Source organism: Carettochelys insculpta, chromosome 13, assembly GCF_033958435.1.
Source record: "Carettochelys insculpta isolate YL-2023 chromosome 13, ASM3395843v1, whole genome shotgun sequence".
NCBI lineage: Eukaryota > Metazoa > Chordata > Testudines > Carettochelyidae > Carettochelys > Carettochelys insculpta.
The window spans coordinates 20,316,178-20,335,447 of record NC_134149.1 but is presented as its reverse complement, the minus strand read 5'-3'; the positions used below and the strand labels follow the sequence as shown (position 1 = coordinate 20,335,447).

The window sequence follows — 19,270 nt, the reverse complement described above, 5'->3', positions numbered from 1 at the left end:
GTAAACCCTCAAGTTACATGGAGGTTGCGTTTCTGTAGCCCCCACATAACTCGAATTTTCACACAAGGCAAGGAGAGCTGGGAACTAGGCTGATGCTTGGTTCCCGGCTCCCTGCTGCTTAGGGGATCCGGGAAACTGACCAGCCATGAGTTGGTCAGTTTCCCAGGTCCTGTAAGTGGGCAGGTGGCAACCAGGCTAAGAGCCTTCTCCCTCCCTTCCACCAGCCCTGGAGGGAGAAGGCTCCATCTGTGGGGCTGGGAGAAAGGAGGGAGAACGCTTTTAGGCTCTGCTCCAGCCAGGGGGTTGTGGGGTCTCCCCACAGTACTCCCCCACCCCACACCCATCTCATAAATGTTAGATGCATGCATGTTGAATGGATGTATCTTGAGGGATTACTGTATAGGACAAGAAGTGAAGAATATCACATCCGCTGAAAACAGCTGGATACATTTTAAGTCAGTATCTTGCAATTTGACCAAGGTTAGCAATGCTCCTTACCTATTTGAGCAGTACCATTAAGTTTGGGTTTCCAGTATTGTTGGGGAACTCTTGGGTCCCTCATAACCCCCTTTTTATTGAAATATTAAAAACAAGTCCAGGAAACATTTCCATTTATACTGCGTTTCGTAAAGTATTTCCTGCTTCTTGTTTAAAATAAAAATACTAAATTATATTGTGTTAAAATTACTTGATAGAAGCCTTATGAAAAACTGATATTTTGTGATGAAAAACATAAAGTGGGAATGTGGGTAGTCTTCTTATTTCTCCTTCGATCAGGCTCCTGAGGACCCTCTGACCTATACTGATGATATGATTCAGTTTTTATTAGGTGAGTGTACATAGGGTTTTCTCTCTGTGCTTTCTGTTCAGGCTTGTGGAGCTTTTCTTTATTTCCCTCTGACCCTCTTCGCTGTGGTGTGACTGGAGAGGAAAATATTTAGCCATTCTCATCCAAGTGATGTGATTATTGCCAAGAGTGTATTTGTGAGTTTTATCACTCCTGAGCCCCTTGCTGCAGTATTGGAGTGCCTGATGATCTAATGCTAAAAGCGCGTATGTAATTTGCATGATTCCAGGTGGTGTTACTTCTTGCTTTTAGCTAAAAGGAGGAAGTTTTCCTCCTTTGTGTAGTGACTATGTCTCTTTGGTATGAAGATGTGTAATGCTGGCACTGATACATGCACCTGCTTGGTGCCACACCTGCAGGATCACCTGAGAGACAGTCTGCAATCACAAGCAACTGAAAAAGGGATAGGCATTCTAAGCTAGGGAAGCACATGTTAGGCAACACCATATAAAGCACGTATATATTTTAGGAACAGACAATAATAACAAAACAAAATAAAGCCAGCAAAAAAGTCACTGTGATATGTAATTTAACATGATTTCTTGGAATGCTGCAAATATAAAGTCAACAGTTGCAGTGAAGGAATGCAGACCTGAATGGTTGTGTCTCAGTCTCAGCGCTTTCATGGTGTTTACTATTGGGTGCTGTACTTTGAAATTTAATTGGGAGTAATTGTGCTCTGTTCAGATGCAGATAGTAAAATATTACCAGAACTATGAGGATTTGTGTGTGCATGCCCCTGGGGTTTTGGTTGTTGGCACCAGAGAACAGGCACACCTGTAAAACCTTTATTCTCAAGGGCAATTCTTCTTCTCCTGTTACGAATGTTTAGTTAGGGCCTGCATCAGGAGTTCTGGTACCTTGGCAGAAGTGGGGAGTCCTCAAAGCCCTCATTCTCCTGACTATCAGCCCCTGGTCAGACTGGAAGTTAGAGCTGGGCTATGGTAAACCATTAAGACCTGCCAACTATCGTTTGTCCCTACCACCTGGATGCACTTCCCAGGACACGTGGTGGGTCCAGGGTTTCCCACAATGTTCTGGCCTGGCCAGGGAGTGGGGTGTCCAGGAAGAGAAGTAGGGGTGAGGACACTGAGAGTGCTCTGAACAGGGAGAGGCTGGCAGGGGCATCACTTTGCGATGGTGGAGCTGGTGATCTCTACCACCATGAAGCACAGCAACTGCCTATGCTGCTCTGCACCCGCTCAAGGCTTGGGGCCATGTCCAGGCTGGATGCTAAGGGCAAGCTTGCTTCCTCTGCTACAGATGACTCAGAATGTGAGCTATCTCCCTTCCCCCAAACCGTTTGTGGACCCCCATCAAAGCCAGTTCTACTTTCGATGATGATTTTTATTTCTTGGACACCCTGCAGTGCTCTCACAGACCCCAGGTTGGGAACCACTGAACTAATCACTGTTTGTCTCTGTGCTTTTATCCTGTCCTATCTAAGGTATCTTTTATCCTTTATGGCTCCTGTTTATTTAAACACTTCTTGAGATACCTTTTAATTTCTGACTCAGTTAAAGACACTCACCTTCATGCTAAGCATCTGCTTACCTTTCTTCTGGAGCCAACAAGGGGAAACAGGCGATATCTGATGCCACAGAAATTTAAGAGTTGTTTACAGAGAACCAAATCATATCTACTTGTGCCAGCCTTTGAGGGAGGATCTGCATCATATCTACATCGCTGAAGAAATACACTGCAGCCCGAGTGAGCAAAGCCATTGGGCCATGTGGAAATGTTGTAGTTCACTTAAAAGTGGCTGAAAATATGGAGCTTGTGATTCCATAAAGCCATTAGATTATGTATTATTTGTTCGAATGGAACGGGATTGATCATTAACACTGAATGTGCTTAACTGTACTCCAGTCTTTCCAAGGCGGATGTGAACCTGTTCTTATCCCACCTGATGTGGTAGCTAATTAGCTTCTTGGCTAAGCAGTAATTCTGGACAAGTGTGTACAGGCAGCATTCACAGGGAAGCTTTACATTTCATTTTCACAAGCAGAAATTAGATGCATCCATTCACCTGTGTTCTTCCTAGTGCTGCAGCTTCTCCACACAGGGTAATATGTAGCTGCTATACCATTGTAGCCACTTCTCAAGAATGGGTGAACATTTCACTTGCTGTTTTATTTTAATAATGCAGGCAAATGTCAGCGATGCACAGAGATGCACTGCTGGGTTTCCTGGTAGCCAAACCATGTGGTTATTTTAAATTCTTTACTAAACATGAGAGACTGACAAGGGATTCCTAAGGTATACTTCTTTGGGGGTTTTTGCTTTTGCATGTGTGAAGTGAGAATTTTTGATTTGCGCTGGACGTTGGTGAAAGAATTGCTAAAAACTGTCAGCATAGATGCCACCTGGGGAGTTCACCTCTCATCAGCCCCTTGCAGCAGAACTGTACTCTAGAACTGTGCACTTTCTTTGGAAAGGTGTTTCTAGCCTGTATGGTGGAAAGCAAATGACGTTGCAGGCTGTCTTAAACAGTGCTAAATAGAGTGAACTGCCTTGTTCTTCCTCATAGTAAAGCTGAAACCTGAAGCTGACAGTTGAAACGGCCGTGTGAATTACTTCATAGCCAGTCTTTTTGGTGTAGCTACCATATAATGTGATTAAGACCAAACTTCCAGCTTCCCATGCCTTGGCAAGTACCAAAACCTCCAGCTTCCCTTTCCCAACTTGTAACACCCTTGTGTGTTTTTACTGCATGAATCTTTGCCATTTTGAAAACTGAAAATATTGGGAGAGCATAAATAGAAGTTAGTACCCAAATAAATAACACACAAACTCTAGTACTGATTGTACTGGTCATTTTCATGTTTAATTACATAAAACGCTCTATATGGGTATGCTGTAGTATTTGAAGCATTCTGCACAAGACCACTTCAGAATCCAAGGATCTTGCCAGAGAAGCAAGTTGCACAAAGCCCTCTTTTTGAGTGATAATTACATGTGGTGTAACTAACAAAGTTGGGTTAGCAGTAACATTGCTAACAACTGGAGTTCGAAGAAGGCTGGATCGGTTGGCTAAAGCATTCCTATAGTATAACCGGCTTTGTCATGTCCCAGTTTTTCAGGGATGCTTCCTAATTTGGGCCAGAAGCGCAGGTCAATTATTTAGTGTTCCTTAATCACAGCTGGTGGGTGTTTTCTTCTTTTTCCTCCTCCTCCTCCACTGAAATGTGTATGTTTGTTCTGTTTATTGGGTCAATACAAGAAGCTAGTGTTGGGTGGTATAGAAGGTTGTGTATGAAATAACTAATGATACTTTATACTTCTTCAGGAATATTAGAGAGTGTTAGACACACACAGATTGAACTGCTCCCTTGAGAAATCTTTTAAACTAAGAAACAGGATTTATGGAATTTGCCCTAAAAAGACTTTGTTCTTTTTAACAGGAAGATTTGCCCACTTGACACCAAAGAAGTACTGTAGTTGGTGGAAAGACGGCATCATATTACATGATAAAAGCCTTTTTGTGCTCTCATAAAAAAGATTGCTTAGGGCAATTTGGTAAAAAGGGAATAAATGATGATATTGGTATGAATGGGACTAAGGGTCCTTGAACTTAAATTGTGCAATACTGGGAAAAGAGGCTGGAAATTACTTTAGTTATCTGCTATCTTAAAGCATGGGTTTTGAAGGAGCTCTTGCTGCATATTTTTAGCATCTGTTTTCAATACATCCCTCTTAAATTAAGTCACTTGTTAAGAATTTGACACTAGGTGTTAGTTCTTAGCCTCCATCTTGCATCTAGCACAACACAGACTTGTTCCAGAGTTAGACTGAATTGAAATTGCTGCTGACACCCTCAGTAAACTTGCAGATCTGAGATGGTTTGGGTGTGGGTGTGTGCCATAATACGACTGAGACAGAACCATTCAGGTCTGCATTCCTTCACAGCGTCTGTTGACTTTGTATTTGCAACATTCCAGGAAATCATATTAAATTACATATCACGGTGACTTATTTTGGTTTTTTGCTTGCTTTATTTTGTCTGTTCTTAAAATATGTATGTGCTTTATATACAACTGTGTGTTCCACTTCCTTTGCATTGATTCACTCACTCTTCAAAGAACCTCAGAAGAATGCACCCAGGAAATTAGGTTCCAATTCATATATGTGTATGTGGGGGGACGGGAGAATTTTATGTTGACAGAAATGTAGGAGTTAGATCTGATTTTTGTCTCCCTCTAGTTTCAAAGATATAAAATATTTTAAATTGCTTTTCATCCCAAAGGGCAAAGAAAGATGCTAAAGACCAGGATTTGGCTGGTAAATTTGGTCTCTGCCACATATTTCTGGAGAAGGAATAATTCTTAACTTTCCTCACGGGGATATGATGATGCCTAATTATTTAATGACTGTGAAGTGGTTTTCAGGTCTTCTGATGGAAGGTACTATATTTACTATTGACATATTTGTACAGTACCATTGAAAGGCCGCCAAGAGGGCATCTGCAGGTTTCATTCCTGCTACAAAGAAAGCCAGTGGATTGAAAGAATTATGGAGTTTTTATCACTGCTTCTCTTGGGGGCACAAGGAGGACAGTGCGTGATTTGGCAAACGTTTTCAAGGCAGAAAACTAATTATTAAGAAGTGTCTGGAGTTGGATGTTAATAGGAAAGCAAACAAATCCTTAGTTAGGTTCAGGAGACGAGGGGAGTAAATGAAGGACTGAGGAGCATGAAGTATCAAGTTTTGTAAATCCTGGTGTCCTAACTGCTGGTTAAAATATTCTCTCTTTTTCAGATTTTTGTGGGACTGAAGAGAGCGGCAAGTGATCCCAATCACTGAAAGGACTGAAACCATTTCTGAGTGGACATTTTGGAGGTGTCTCCTCATGTGTCAGAATTGCTCCTCCTGACTGAGCAAGTCAAAGAGACAGAAATAAGGTACATGCCATAGTGTGTACATTGTACATGTGTCAGTATCTGAATTAGGCTTTATGGAATAGGGTGTGCTCTAATTTGCTTTCTAGTAGACTCTGGAGAAGAAGCTTCACTCATGACAGTACATTGTAAGCAGGAATTTGTAGCTGATACATCTACACTGTAAGCTGTCATGACAAAACAGAAGAAGCTTGATAGACACGTAGTTAAGACACAGAAAGAAGAAGGATTCATAAGTGTCTGGAGACCTTTATTCTTTCCCTGTCTCTGCCACAGACTGTTCCAGTGGTAACAAGCTACTTTTGGTCACACTTTCAAAAAATGACCCTAGATTTGGGGTGTGTCAATTCTTGCATGCCCAAAAATGGACATCTTGGGCCTGGTTTTCAGAAGTGCTGAGTACTTGCAACTCTAGTGGGAGGTTGAATAGCTTTGTCCCCTGTACTTCGGCTTACTGACCATCGAGGCCTTACTTAGTAGGTACTCAGCCTTCATCGTTGAATTTCTTAAGTGGTAATCACAATGTTTCTCCTTTTGAACTCAGACTTAAATTCAAGGGATGGATTTTGTGGGCCTCAATCAGATGATTCTCCCTCCCCTCCTCCGTATTTGTGGGTCTGCAAGTGATGACATTTCAATCGCTAACGACTTTCCTATGCCTATGTGTCAGGAAGCTAGGTGTCTAAATTAAATGAATGAAACCATTGTATAGTAGTGGGTGCAAAGGAGGGACTGGGCTTTTAAAAACCTGCCCCCAAACATACAGCTACTCTACCAATTATCTAGTCAAGTGTTCATTAGTTTACTTGCATTGTTCTAGTGAAGGGGATTCTCCTTCACTCTCAGCTTATATCTTGGGGTTTTTTTCCTTTACATGTATCAGACTATTTGCTGAGTTCCCAACTTTTTCTTGGTTTTAGTTTACATAGCAAAAGTGGGAACCATAATTTACCATTAGAAAGAATTGGTGTAGTGTAGTCAGGGCTCAGGCATCACGCTGCAAATTATAGATCTCTTTTTTGCCAATAAAAAGCCTTCCTGTTTGGGGCATTCAGTCCATAGCCCTGCTGCCTGCAGCCAATGAAGAATTTTATCAGGCCAGGTCCCTTCCAGTGGCTAATTTCTTTAATGATCTTCATCATTATGAAATCCCTTTTCATCTAACTTACATTTTTCTTCAGTTTCAAGCTGTTGCTCCTAAATGGTACCTTCCTTGATCCAGTGAAGAACTACTAACCATGTCTCCTTTCCCTAGGTCAAGAGCAGCTTTTGCGTTCCACCCCAAAGTCACCATAGTTTGAGATGAGGAATTCAGAAGAGCAAACAGCTACGACAGTTTTACAGCGTCTGCTGCAGGAGCAGCTCAGATTTGGAAACCCAAATGACAACCGCAACCTCCTTGCATTACACCAACAAGCCACTGGAAATGCACCCCCTTTCAACAGCAGTGGGAGTCCAGGGTCTCAGAACGAAGGGCTGAGCACCCAGGACCATCAGCTGGTGACTCATGCTGCCCGTCAAGAGCCCCAGGGCCAGGAGATTCAGGTGGACAATAGCATCATGGAAAAGCAGCTCTCTCCAAGACTTCAGAACAGTGAAGACCTCCCAACGTATGAAGAAGCCAAAGTCCAGTCACAGTATTTCAGGGGCCAACCACACGCTAGCGTTGGGGCAGCATTTTATGTGACAGGGGTAACCAATCAAAAGATGAGGACCGAAGGGCGGCCTACGGTTCAGCGAGTGAACCCTGGGAAGGTCCATCAGGATGAGGGACTTAAGGACCTCAAGCAAGGACATGTGCGCTCTCTTAGTGAGAGGCTGATGCAGCTGTCATTGGCCACTAGCGGTGTCAAGGCCCATGCGCCTGTCACAAGTGCACCGCTTTCCCCTCAGCAGCCAAGTGACCTATACAAAAACTCTGGTTCCAATGATTTCTATAAAAACGCAGTGCCCACACCACCCCAGCCGAATATGAAAGCAATAGAGCACCGGGGCCCTCCACCAGAGTACCCTTTCAAAAACATGTCCACCCCACCCATGAACTGCAAACCTCAGGACCCTGGACATTTTTATGGTGATCACCGTATGAACCAGCAGAGTAGATCTGATGGGCCTATGATGCGATATCAGCATCCTCCTGAGTATGGATCAGTCAGGTAAGCAGCTCCTTAACTGCTTAGTCTCCTTCCCAGCTTTGTGTTTTTTATTTCTGTTGGGAAGCAAAGGAGGGGCAAAACTCAACACTGCCCCCCCAGTTCAGGCTGTGTTTGTACAAAGATCCCATCTCTGTTGTGTTACTCCTACCATACTACAGCTATAGCCTGTAGCCTAGGCTTAGGGGCCTGTTTCATTGCCATCATGGTCTAACACTGTTTAAAATACATTTTGATATTGCAAAATGGATGTCTCCATGCTGAATTTTAACGTGGTTCCTGAGCCGTGCAGCCCTTCTGCTAAGAAGCCAAAGTTGCATGAGTCACTGTTGAAACATACAATCTCTCAGTGCAAGGCTAAGACAGGCTTTACCTGGATCTGCCAGGACAATAGATGGTTGGGATTCGACCACACCTTAATGTCTTTCGTGACAGATCATTTAAGGAAGGAGAAAGTGCGCCATGCCAGACTTATTTGGTTAGCACTGTGGCCACTATTTTTCCCTGAATTAACTGAGATCCTGGCCTGTTCTAGTTTACCCTAGTTTGGCTGCTGGATTTGATCTGGGGCAAAGACAGATATCCTGGGTGGGGTTGCCAGTTGCGACTGAAGCGGTATGAGGAGACTTTTTTTTTCCAGCATGACACAACGTTTTTTAAAAATATTGTATTAAAAGCTCCCGATTGCTTTCAGTAGCCACTGGGAGATCAGTGCTGATTACAGGAGAGTCCAGGCCAGTCCTGGAGGGTTGACAATCCTAGTACTGGGTGGGGGAACAGATCAAGTTTATTAAACTGGACTGCAACCCAGCTCTAAGCTATCTTTTCTTTTGTCCTACCCAACTTGAAGATGCAGCCAAGGGTGGATCAAGTTCCTCTCTTAAATCAAGTAGAAATCCACTTAAAAAGTTTAAAGCTAGTGGACTTCAGCGTAGTAATTTCTGCCTTGTTGTGGGGCTGGGAAATGCTCTAAAGCAGCAGCAGGAGGTCAGTGAAGTATTACAAATGTAGAATGGGGAGGCTTTGTGTATTTGTGCCTAAAGCAAGGGTCTCAAACTCTCAGACAGCAGACCAGCTCCAGCTTGAAGCAGTTGCACAGTCTGGCCTGGGAGTACTGGGGGTCGGAGGGTTTCTGCTCTTATATCAGAGGGGTGGCTGAGTTAGTCTGTATCTTCAAAAACAAGAAGTCGTCCTGTCGCACCTTATAGACTAATCTTATGCTCCAAAACATCTGTTAGCCTGTAAGGTGCCACAGGACTTCTGTGGTTCTTTCTGCTCTTGTGTCCCAAGCCCTGCCCTTTCCTGCCACTTCCCTGTCCCTTCCCCCTCCCATTGCACACCATCTCCCAGGGACATGGCCTGTGGGATTATGGGGAGGCCTGGTGTGGGGCAGCAGCAGCAGTTAGTCCCTAGCGTGTAATCCCCGAGGCTGCAGCCATGGAGGGTGGGGTGTAATGAGGGGTCAGAGTAGTGGCAGGAAGGGGCGGAGCTTGGGGCATGGGAATGGGCAGCCCTCTTTGCAGCAAATGGGCCTGGTGAGAAGGCTTTTTGATATACCTGCATAAAAATAAATCAATCAGGTGAGGAGGGTTGGTTTGTTTTTCAATGTGGCTAATGATTGTAGAAGTTGGTTGCAAATGGTTTACAAAGTCCATAGGCAAGGCCACAAAGTTGTATGCAAGCTGAAAAGGTCAAGAGATCCTTACCGATTATTTCTTTCTATATACCTGTCTCATAGAGCTGGAAGGGACCTCGAGAGGTCATCGAGTCTAGTCTCCTGCACTCATGGCAGGACCTATCACCATCTCTGACGGATTTTTTTTTAATCCGTTTGCCCCAGATCCCTAAATGGCCCACTAAAGGACTGAACTCACAACCCTGGGTTTCACCTGAAATATTCATAGTATCAGAGACTTAGCCTATTTTCTGTGTACAGAGCCACGGGGCTGACAGCCGCTGCGGTCCCTAAGGCAATGTGGGAAGTGGGGGCTGGCTCTGCGCCTTTGGAAGGTGTGGGACTAAGGGTAGAATAATGCAGGGCCAAGCACTGCTCAGACTGTGGCACTGTGCCCTCCCATTCCTTCAGAGCCGCACAGAGCAGTGCAGCAGCAGTGCCTTGGCATTTCAAAGGGGCCTGGAACTTGTGCCTCTAGCAGCAGCTGGAGCTCTGGGCCATTTGAAACTCTAGGCCTTGGGACAACTGTCCCGTTTGTCCCTCCTGTTGGCAGGCCTGATAAAAAGAGAGGCATTTGAAACCCCACCAATCTACTTGTCTCTGTAGTCTGGTTCCTGGCCACTAGAACAGATTCAGAGAGAAGGAGATTCAGTTGGCAAGTTTCAGGTGTTGGGAACAGCAAGAAGTCCTGTGGCACCTTATAGACTAACTAAGGTGCCACAGGACTTCTTGTTGTTCTCGAAGATACAGACTAACACGGCTGTCTCTCTGATGGGTGTTGGGAAGCAACTTAAATTTGTCCTCAAGCACTGTGAATCCCCACTGTTGCTTTTTAACCTGAGTAACTGCATAGGGCAGAGATTTCCTTTCAAAGTGCCACTGCAAAGGTGCAAAAAATAGAAGATTAAACTGTTAGCTTCTAATCCATATATTACTCAGCAGCCTCGTAAGGCTCATCCCTTGCCTCCCTTTTTAAAGGTACTGTCTTTCAAACAATGAACCTTCTGTGCTTCTAAAGATGCAGCTGGGGTAATTGCTTGGGCATTTTAAAAGCACACAACTTTTAAAGGGACAACTCTTTCTAAGAGCCAGGGAAGGGCAACGAGTGTCTTCGCAGTCTGATCTGGAGTGATGAAAACCTTTGGAATTGTTTGTCTGTGCAGTGGAGCTTTTTATTTATTAGGATTAGTCTGGGTTTTCAAATATTTTTAACTGCATGTAAAGGAAACAAAGACTGTCTTTCAGCTGTTGAAGCCACACCCATTTCTGAGGGTTTTTTCCCCTCATTGTTCAGTGGAATTTGAGGGTGACCTAACAACCCAGTTAAATGAAAACTGGTTGAGCAAGATAAACGGTAGGGAATTCACAGCATTCTCATGACTCACTCTTTTGAGTCTGGGAAAAGAATGAGTGATATGGTGAGTTTAATGCACCAACTGCAAACTCTGCCTCACCTGTTTCAGATGGTGTTAAGTTTGGACACGTAAGTATGACGTTGGTTTCATGGAAATACTAGGCCAGCCAGGGATTCAGGCTGACACAGTCATGTTCTTAGGTGACAGTTCTGGAAATTTTAAAAAATAGTTTTATGTGGGTAACACAAATGTATAGCTTCATAGGCCTGATTCTTTCCCTTTTATCTGCCTGTTACAATTCTGTATTCATGAGGAATAATTCAAGTTCCAGTTCCATTTAGGACTGTAAGCTCTTGTGTGGGGAACTATTGCTATTGTCTGCAGCTGGACTGATATTTAACAAGTGCTACACAATTAAACCCATAAATAGTATTTTGTTAGTATACTGTTTTCCCCTCTGCAGCCTGAGCTGTGTCAAAGTAGAGGATGAGATCTGAATAAGAAGCAGAATAAAAATACTTCCATTGGATTTCAGCTGTCTTTCTGATTTTTGTGAAGGCTGCTCATTTTGGTGGTTAATGTTTCCAACTTGGGATGGGAGGACTGTGGGAGAAAGGGGAAGTGTAGTTGCTTGAATATGATACAGGCAGGAAAGGAAGGCAAGAAGGAAAGCTTTTAATGGGCCAATTAATTTCTATCTTTCTCTGGTCTCTTTATCTCCTTCCCTCCTCCTCCCTCCGCTCCCCAGGTGATCTTGTGCATAATGTGATGTGTGCAGTGCATGCTTCTGATTGAGGAATCTAAGTTGGTTTGTTTTTTTTTTTGATCTTATTACCATGTCATATTTTCCAGAAGTCTGTGCCCTCATAGCTAAAATACCTACTTCAGGTTTTTAATGGGCAAAATTCACAAATCCAGTTATGCCTTCTGCATGGGTCCATGTTGTATGCTGCATAGATGCACCAGGGAGTGGAAAGGAAGTAGGAAGTCAAGATGCAGTCTTGAAAGTGAAACACTTGATAAAATTATTGCTCTGATTTTTTTTTCTGCACTTGGAATTTTTGATGTCCTTATCCAGTACAGTTTCTCACTGTGTTGTTCACTTTCTCCCTCTCTCTCTCCCACACACACACACAAAACGTGATTTTAAACATTGTGAGCCTTTTCTAGAGTTTTTGAATAATGCCTACTAGCATTTAGTGAGCTGAGTTATAAACAAAAATTGTGTATTTTTAAGCAGTGCATAAAATGCCAAGTTATGGGTAGCCCTTGTCTTGCACAGAATGAAGTATTTGTTCAGTTGATTAATAACTTGCCAGCCCCATCAGCTCAAAAATAATGAGTTGGGCCTCAACCGTATTGAAATTGGCTTAAAAATCCTGAGATCAAATACGAACAACAAAATAACAAAGTTTCAGTTTTTTTTTTTTTTTTTGGTCTTCTGATTACTGGGCTTTTAGGGTCCACTCCAGTCATGTTATCAAGCTTTTCCATATAACTGTGAGGGTCAGAAACGTGCTATATTAAAATTAGGTGACAGTTATAATTCTCTCTTTGTCAGAGAAATCCAGTAGATGGGGCTTTAAGAAAACTACAAGATATCCCAAGGTAAAATTTCAAGTGCTACCAGTGCCAAATAACTTTGAATTTGCATATGAAGGATTTCAGAGTGTTTTAAAAAGATGGTGGCATTACCACCATTTTACAGATGGGCAACGTAACAGCACTTTGAATTTGTGGCTTGCCTAAGGCTGTATATCTAGCTAGTGTAAGAACTGGTGGTAGCACAAATGGGTCTTGGCTCTCAGATCAGTGTTGGAACCCACAAAGCCAGGCTAATTTTGGATCGTGAGATGCAGTGTAGGTGTGCTGTAAGGCAGTTTCACTAGTGTGGACCCCCAATCACCTCCCCACCAATTGTTCGCAGACCCCTAAACATCCCTCTCCCCAAAGCATTCATGGACTTCTATCAAACCTGTTTCTAGTCGCTGTGTACAATTCATAAAATGAAAAAGGAAACCACAACATAGATTTTTGGACAGCAATTAGTAACATTATTTGAAGGAAATTTAAAAATAATAATTGATTGTAACTTTGCAATTTATTGAAAACTTATTTTCTATGATTTTTATTTATCTCCTCCCACCTCAAACCACCTGCAATACCTTCATGGACCCTAGGATGGGATCCACTGCTCTAAGGCTCCGGGCCTGCTGGCATTCTTGGCAATGTATTCAGTTTATCAATAGCTCAGCTGTGATTTGCTTTTACTTTTTTATCTATTTTTTTAAAATTTATTAGTTATCAGAAAAACATGCACAAAACTGGTATGTCCCTTCAGAATTCAAACGTTCTCCATTTTTTTATTCACTTGCATTAAGTGAAGAAGCAGAAAGAATAATAGTTTTCCCAAACTTCAGTCACCATTGCAGAATAACAAAGTACTTCCGCTAAAATGATCTGCATTGCATTAGGAAATAAGGATGACATTTAAATGATCCTTATTAGGTTTATAGAATTGGATTAATGGAGGCCGTCGATGTGTGTTGGTTACTGCTTCAGGCTGTGTGCCGCACATTTGGGCAGAGAATTAAATGTCAGTTCATGACTGGAAAATTTTCTTGGCAAATGTAAGGTTGGCAACTTGTTTATTTAAAATATAAATACATTGAGAAACTAATGGGACCACTGTCAGTCAACATAGTGCTGTGTTTGTCATCACAGCTCAGTTATTATGGAAATGATTGACATCACACACAGGATTATGATGTCACATAGGAGTAAACCCCAGGAGCCAATGAATTCTGAAGAAACAGAAATTCTAGCTCTTCATGTAACTTTTCTTGATGATTTAATAAAATAGATCAAGATAACCTTTACCTACAGAATTTTCTCTAATTGGGGTATTTTTTCAGAGGTTTCTTTAAGGCATTTGAGGCCATTTAAGATGGAATGTTAATCACCAGCTTCTCTTTTTGGTCTTATGATTAGAGGAAAGGGTTGGGTGTCACTAAGACTCAGGATTCCTTTCTGGTTGAAAGCATTAACCTTGAGCAAGTCACTTGACCTTTTTGCCTCAGTCTCCGCTATGGGTTTAAAAAAACATATAAAGCACTGACCTCCCTGTAGAGAAACAACCAGATGCTACATCTGAGCTGAACATTCCTGAGGAAATTAATTGCACGTCCTCTCTTTCTTCCCTCAATCACTGAGAACCACATGCTGCATCTGATCTTTCCTAGGGAAATGCATTCATTGAAGTAATGTTGCTATCAAACAGTAAGTACCACAGTCATTAGTGGTAGTAATGAAATGGACAATAACCAGACCAGCACTTAGGTTTTCTGAAGAAATAATGAGTTGTCTTTCTGGCTGCGTTTGTTAGCATGTTAAGGAATGTGAGACAGAGAGCTGGAGTGGGGATTGTAGATTGTATGTTTGTAGTAATGAGAAAAAACAGACTGACTAATTCCATATAAACAGGGATGGATTTGACCAAAAGAAGGCTAGTTAAAAGTGACAGCCATGTGCTGGATACAGTGGCATGCGTATGTTGAATAAGGCACAGGACATACAACCCTTAGACGATTTATCCCATTCAGGGGCTCAGAATATATGACCTTTAAAATATCTTGCTAACAGGATGTGATTAATACAGATGTTTCCTCTTCAGATGTGTATGAAAAGTTGATGCATTCTCTTTGTACAGTACAGGAAGGCCAATTTTAAGTGCTTGAACATCCTCTAATATTTCATGTAACCCTTTAGCTAGTAATCCATCTACGCACTTGCAATTATCTATTAATGTTTCTCTGTATAGAATGTAAGGATGTACCTGGAGAATTCTGCAGCACAACAGGTGTATTCCATGTGAGATCCCTTGTATGTTCAGCAGAGTAGCCTGCTAAGTGCATTACACTAGATGTGCATTTAGCAGTGCAGAGCAGCACAGTAGGTATCATTCCTCCTGCCCCTATTTGATACAGAGTTGGAAGTGCATTTCATCTGTAAGTATGAATAGCAGCCAAAGGGTTAAGAAGCTGCAGCAGAAGAACAGGAGTGTTTTACAGCACGGGCAATGTCAAACTTGTCCCATACCAGGGTAACACTTAGGAAGGGATTGGACACTGTTTAGAGAGCTAGACTATCGAATAAAAATGTCCTTTGAACTTCACCAAATTGGACTTTCTTCCAAGCAGCTGGGCCTGTGTGCATGGGAGACATGCTGAGAGGAGTGGAAAGAGCCTCCAGTTTGCTCAGCTTTTGCTCCTTCCCACAACAGTATGAGAGTTTTTCCTGCAGGGTTGATTGTGGATCCCTATGCAGGAATACAGTTTAGGTCCTCAATCAGTCAATGGTAGTCTTTGGAACGAAGAGCTCTGGCACTTCTTCCCCTTTGGATGAGGAGTCTGTTAGACATGTGAAGTGCTGAAGTGACAGCTTCCATCTTGACCAACACACCAGGATGAAAGCTGGGAATGTCCAGAGCTGCATATACGACCTGCTACAGTTTCAGTTAAAGTTGTTGAGATGGCTCTGTATCCGACCCTCATCCTCTGCATAGCAGGTACAGTGGTGATCTGTAAAGTACCTGTTGTGCAGGAACTGAGAGAGATTCTGGACATAATATCTGATCACAACTGTCAGACTGGCTTTCACCTCCTTATAACACTCTCTGCCGGCAGTGCTGGGGCTCACTAGTGGGTATTTCAGTGTACTTGAGCCAGCAGCAGCTGGCATAGTAATAAACGAGGCCATAGTCTGTTCTTTTAAAATGTGTCCTCAATTGCTGCAGGATATTTGTTGTTGGCAGAACCTTTGCAACGGAGCCAGTGCAGTTTAGTACAGGACTGACTCAGTTGTCCTCAGTTTAATATTTTATCCATGGAAAATGGGGAAAAGTAAACATAAAATATATCTCCTTTTTCACCAGTGCAAATTTGATTTTTCACAATAAATGTTGCAGTGTATTCTGAATTACAATAGTGTCATTCTGGAGCAGCTGACAGAGTGCATCCTAGGTAGTTACTTGTGCCATCTGGTTACAAATGCAGTCATGATCTTAGGACAGTTATTATATTTGGGATATTTTTCCCCTGTAGCTGTGAGTGGTTTTGAAGTGCTGCTTCAATGCAAATATGTTAAGTAAGAAAAATCATGTGAAGTCTTATGTACAGAACTTCCAGGAGGTAGCAGCTGTTACATGTACAGTACTGGCATTTTTCACCTCGTCTTACGATTTGGTTGATGTGTGATGATCTGCAGAACTTCAGCTGAATCTGCTCTTGGTTTTTTACAGGCAAAATCCTGATCTACATCTGCAGCTACAGCAGAGACCCCCCCATCATCACAGCCCAACTTCCTCTTTAACATCCTTGGGATCTTTGACTTTACTGCAGTCTCCACCACCATCCAGACTGTCTCCTTCCCAGCATCAGCAACCCTTAACTCCAAATCCGGGAGACCCGTGCTATCTACCGCGCAGTCAGCAGCTGTTCCTGTCTAACCAGGTCCACCAGGGAGACTTCTATGGACTATGCCAGCCCAGTTTCAGCAAGCAGCAGCAGCAAGGAGATTCCTACACATTACTGCCAAGGGCTCAGCAGATACCTTCTCCTTATCAGCAGATGCAAGTAGATCCTTTCGCCATTGTTTCTAGGGCCCAGCAGATGGTGGAGATCCTGTCAGAGGAGAACCGTTCTTTACGGCAGGAGTTGGATGGGTGCTATGAGAAAGTGGCAAGGTTACAGAAGGTAGGTGTGGAACAGCATTGCCCTTTTCTGTTGTATAATATTCTCTGTAATTAAAATGGCAACAAAACAAATATGGGCTGGCTGGTTCAGGGGATCGGTTGTCCATTCTGGAGCCTTTCAGCACATTCCCGGTTTGGAATCTGCGCAGGCTGATAGTGCCTAAACTTTATCATCCACTTGCATTTTGTGTGATATGTGTGTGCTGAGTTGGTGGCCTCACTTCTGCACCTGTGAGATGACTGTGCCTGTTCTAATTGCCAAAACGGGTGCCGGCCTCAGAGAAGGTGGATTGTTGGACTGATTAGCTCTTTTACTTCAAGCCAGTGCTAATAACTTTAAGATGGTGGCTGGTTTATCTTCCGGTTAGTTCTGAAGGAGGCTTATATACTATGATGGTGGGTTCCCAAGACATGCTTAATATTATGTAGGTCAGAAACTAAGTGGACCATTGGGATTGAACCACCTCTTACTCCCAGAAATGGTCTTCCAGAGCTGACTGACAGGGCATTTTGAGAGAAGCTTGCACAGCTGCTGTCCATACAGTGCAGAAGTTGGGATCTACAGGGCTATAAAGCCCACACTTCTCTCTGGCACTATAAATATACTTAAATCCCCAGCATAACATGACTCACGTGCGGAGTTTCCTCTATTTTTTTTCCATCCCTGGAAATTTTATAAATAAAATTTTGTTATGTGCACCAAGGCATGTGTGGATGTGCACACTCATAGAGACATCTGCTGCTAGCTGTGGGCAGTTGCAGGTGCTCTGCTATCACTTGGGCAGCACCTGAATCTGTCTGGGGCAGCCAGCCAACTGTTCAGCTTACAGGGAACACCAGTAATTCTAGTAATTCTGGCAGCCTCAGTATTGCTTACTTTATACAGCAGGGAGAGTGAGAGAGAGAGCCCTCGCTAACACACTGGCATGTATGTTTTTATAATTCTTATAAGAATTCTCAATAGTGTGTAGTCATGCTTCTCTGATAGACAATATATTATACAGATTGCTTCTTGCTTACTGAATTCACCCGCACTTAGAACCTGCAGCTGGTCAGCTTTTCCTTTTATACCCTGCAGATGAAGAGAGAAGGTGAGCACCAGCTGCAGTTCAGGACTCTGCAAACCTTCTTATGGGCCTTGAACTGCACCTTGAGGGCCTTGAAAGCTGATCAGGGGTCAAAGTGCCTGGCTGTTACAAATTTAACCTAGTTGTTCTTGTTCCTGTACTATGTCTGAGTCCCTGTATTTGCTATTTCTTTGCACCTTCCCTAATTCCTGACATGACTTCTGCCCTGATTGGTTTGTTTGGTTTTAGGAGATTCCAGTGAGGGAAGTGTTTTAGTGAGTGTTTGACAGCTTCCTGATAACAAGGATAAAGGAATTCTTTTTCCTTCCCTCCCCCATCCCTCCAATCAACTTCTTGCCAGAGGAGGTCTGGAGAGGTTTGCTGTTAGGTGGGTTGTTAATGCCATGTTAAAGGGACATGAGCCCCTGTCTACTTTGGAAAACTGGAGATGAGTTTGCTTCTGTCTCTGGTGAGCAGTTCCCTGCTTAGGCATCAAAGACTATACAACAAGAGGGGCTGGGGAACAATAGTAGCTGTTCCAATAAGGGTGGCTTCAGGATCCTGTAAACTGAAATTAAATGACTGATGGATCAAATAGTGTGGATTCTCTTCAGAGCTGTGTCTCTTAGGCTACATTTGCACTAGAAGCATCTGTCGACAGAGTGCATCGACACACAAAAGAAGATTGACAGAGCAATCCGCTCTGTCCACAGAGAGCAGCCAGACTGCCCAGCCCTTTGTCAACAGAATGGGTGACCGGAAGCTCTGCAAACAGGGCTGCCTGGTGAACCCGAAACCCTCTGTGTTGACAGAAGTGTCTGCGCTGCACTCCTGTCGACCAAGCATCATTCCCTGAATTTTTGAAGAATAACACTGTTGAGACAAATTCAGAGTTCTGTTGAGATTCTGTCTACACAATGCTTTGTGAGTTATGTCGACAGGAGGCCCCTTCTGTCAATAAAGCTCTCTAGGGTAGACAGAGCCTTAGTGTATAGGGTACCAGACTGGGATTCAGGAGACCAAGGCTGTGGTCTCTGCTCTTTTAATGGCATGCTGGAGGGCCTTGCACAAGTCTATCACTGCTGTTTGCCTCCATTTCCCCAGCTGTCAAATAAGCTAGTAAGACTGACCTCCTTGGTAAAGCTCTTGGAGAGCTGTGATGCAAACATTGTCTTTGAGTTGGATATTGCTGTTTATTAATTAGATTGAAGTCTTAACATACAAAATAGAAAGGTTTATTAAACTCTGTGGATTGTTATCCAGTAAAAAAAATACAAATCTGCAGAGCACATCAGTAATTTGCAATTTGATATTAATATTTTTAAATATAATTCTTCTTCGAGTGTCCCCGTGGGTGCTCCACAATAGGTGTCGGGCTCGCCTGGCGCCGCAGATCAGATCTTCCAAGCAGTTTCTGCCGGACCACGCATGTGCCGGTGCGCACCGCTCCCTTGCGTGCTCCTGGCCACGTGCGCGATCTGGTCCCCGCCAGTTCCTCTTAACCGCCGTCGGCTGCAGACGGA

At 43.2% G+C, this 19,270-nt stretch overlaps 1 protein-coding gene across 3 annotated transcripts in view; it reads left to right on the top strand.

Annotated features, from left to right (window-relative positions):
- Window positions 1–19,270, top strand: part of AMOT (angiomotin) — a 100,057-nt gene that overhangs the window by 29,519 nt on the left and 51,268 nt on the right. For all 3 annotated transcript variants that reach the window (XM_075007468.1, XM_075007469.1, XM_075007467.1), the window contains 3 exons: window positions 5,606–5,748; window positions 7,001–7,901; window positions 16,228–16,681. In XM_075007468.1, coding sequence (XP_074863569.1) covers window positions 7,048–7,901; window positions 16,228–16,681 — 1,308 coding nt within the window. In that variant the 5' untranslated portion in view covers window positions 5,606–5,748; window positions 7,001–7,047. The remainder of the gene's footprint in view (window positions 1–5,605; window positions 5,749–7,000; window positions 7,902–16,227; window positions 16,682–19,270) is intronic.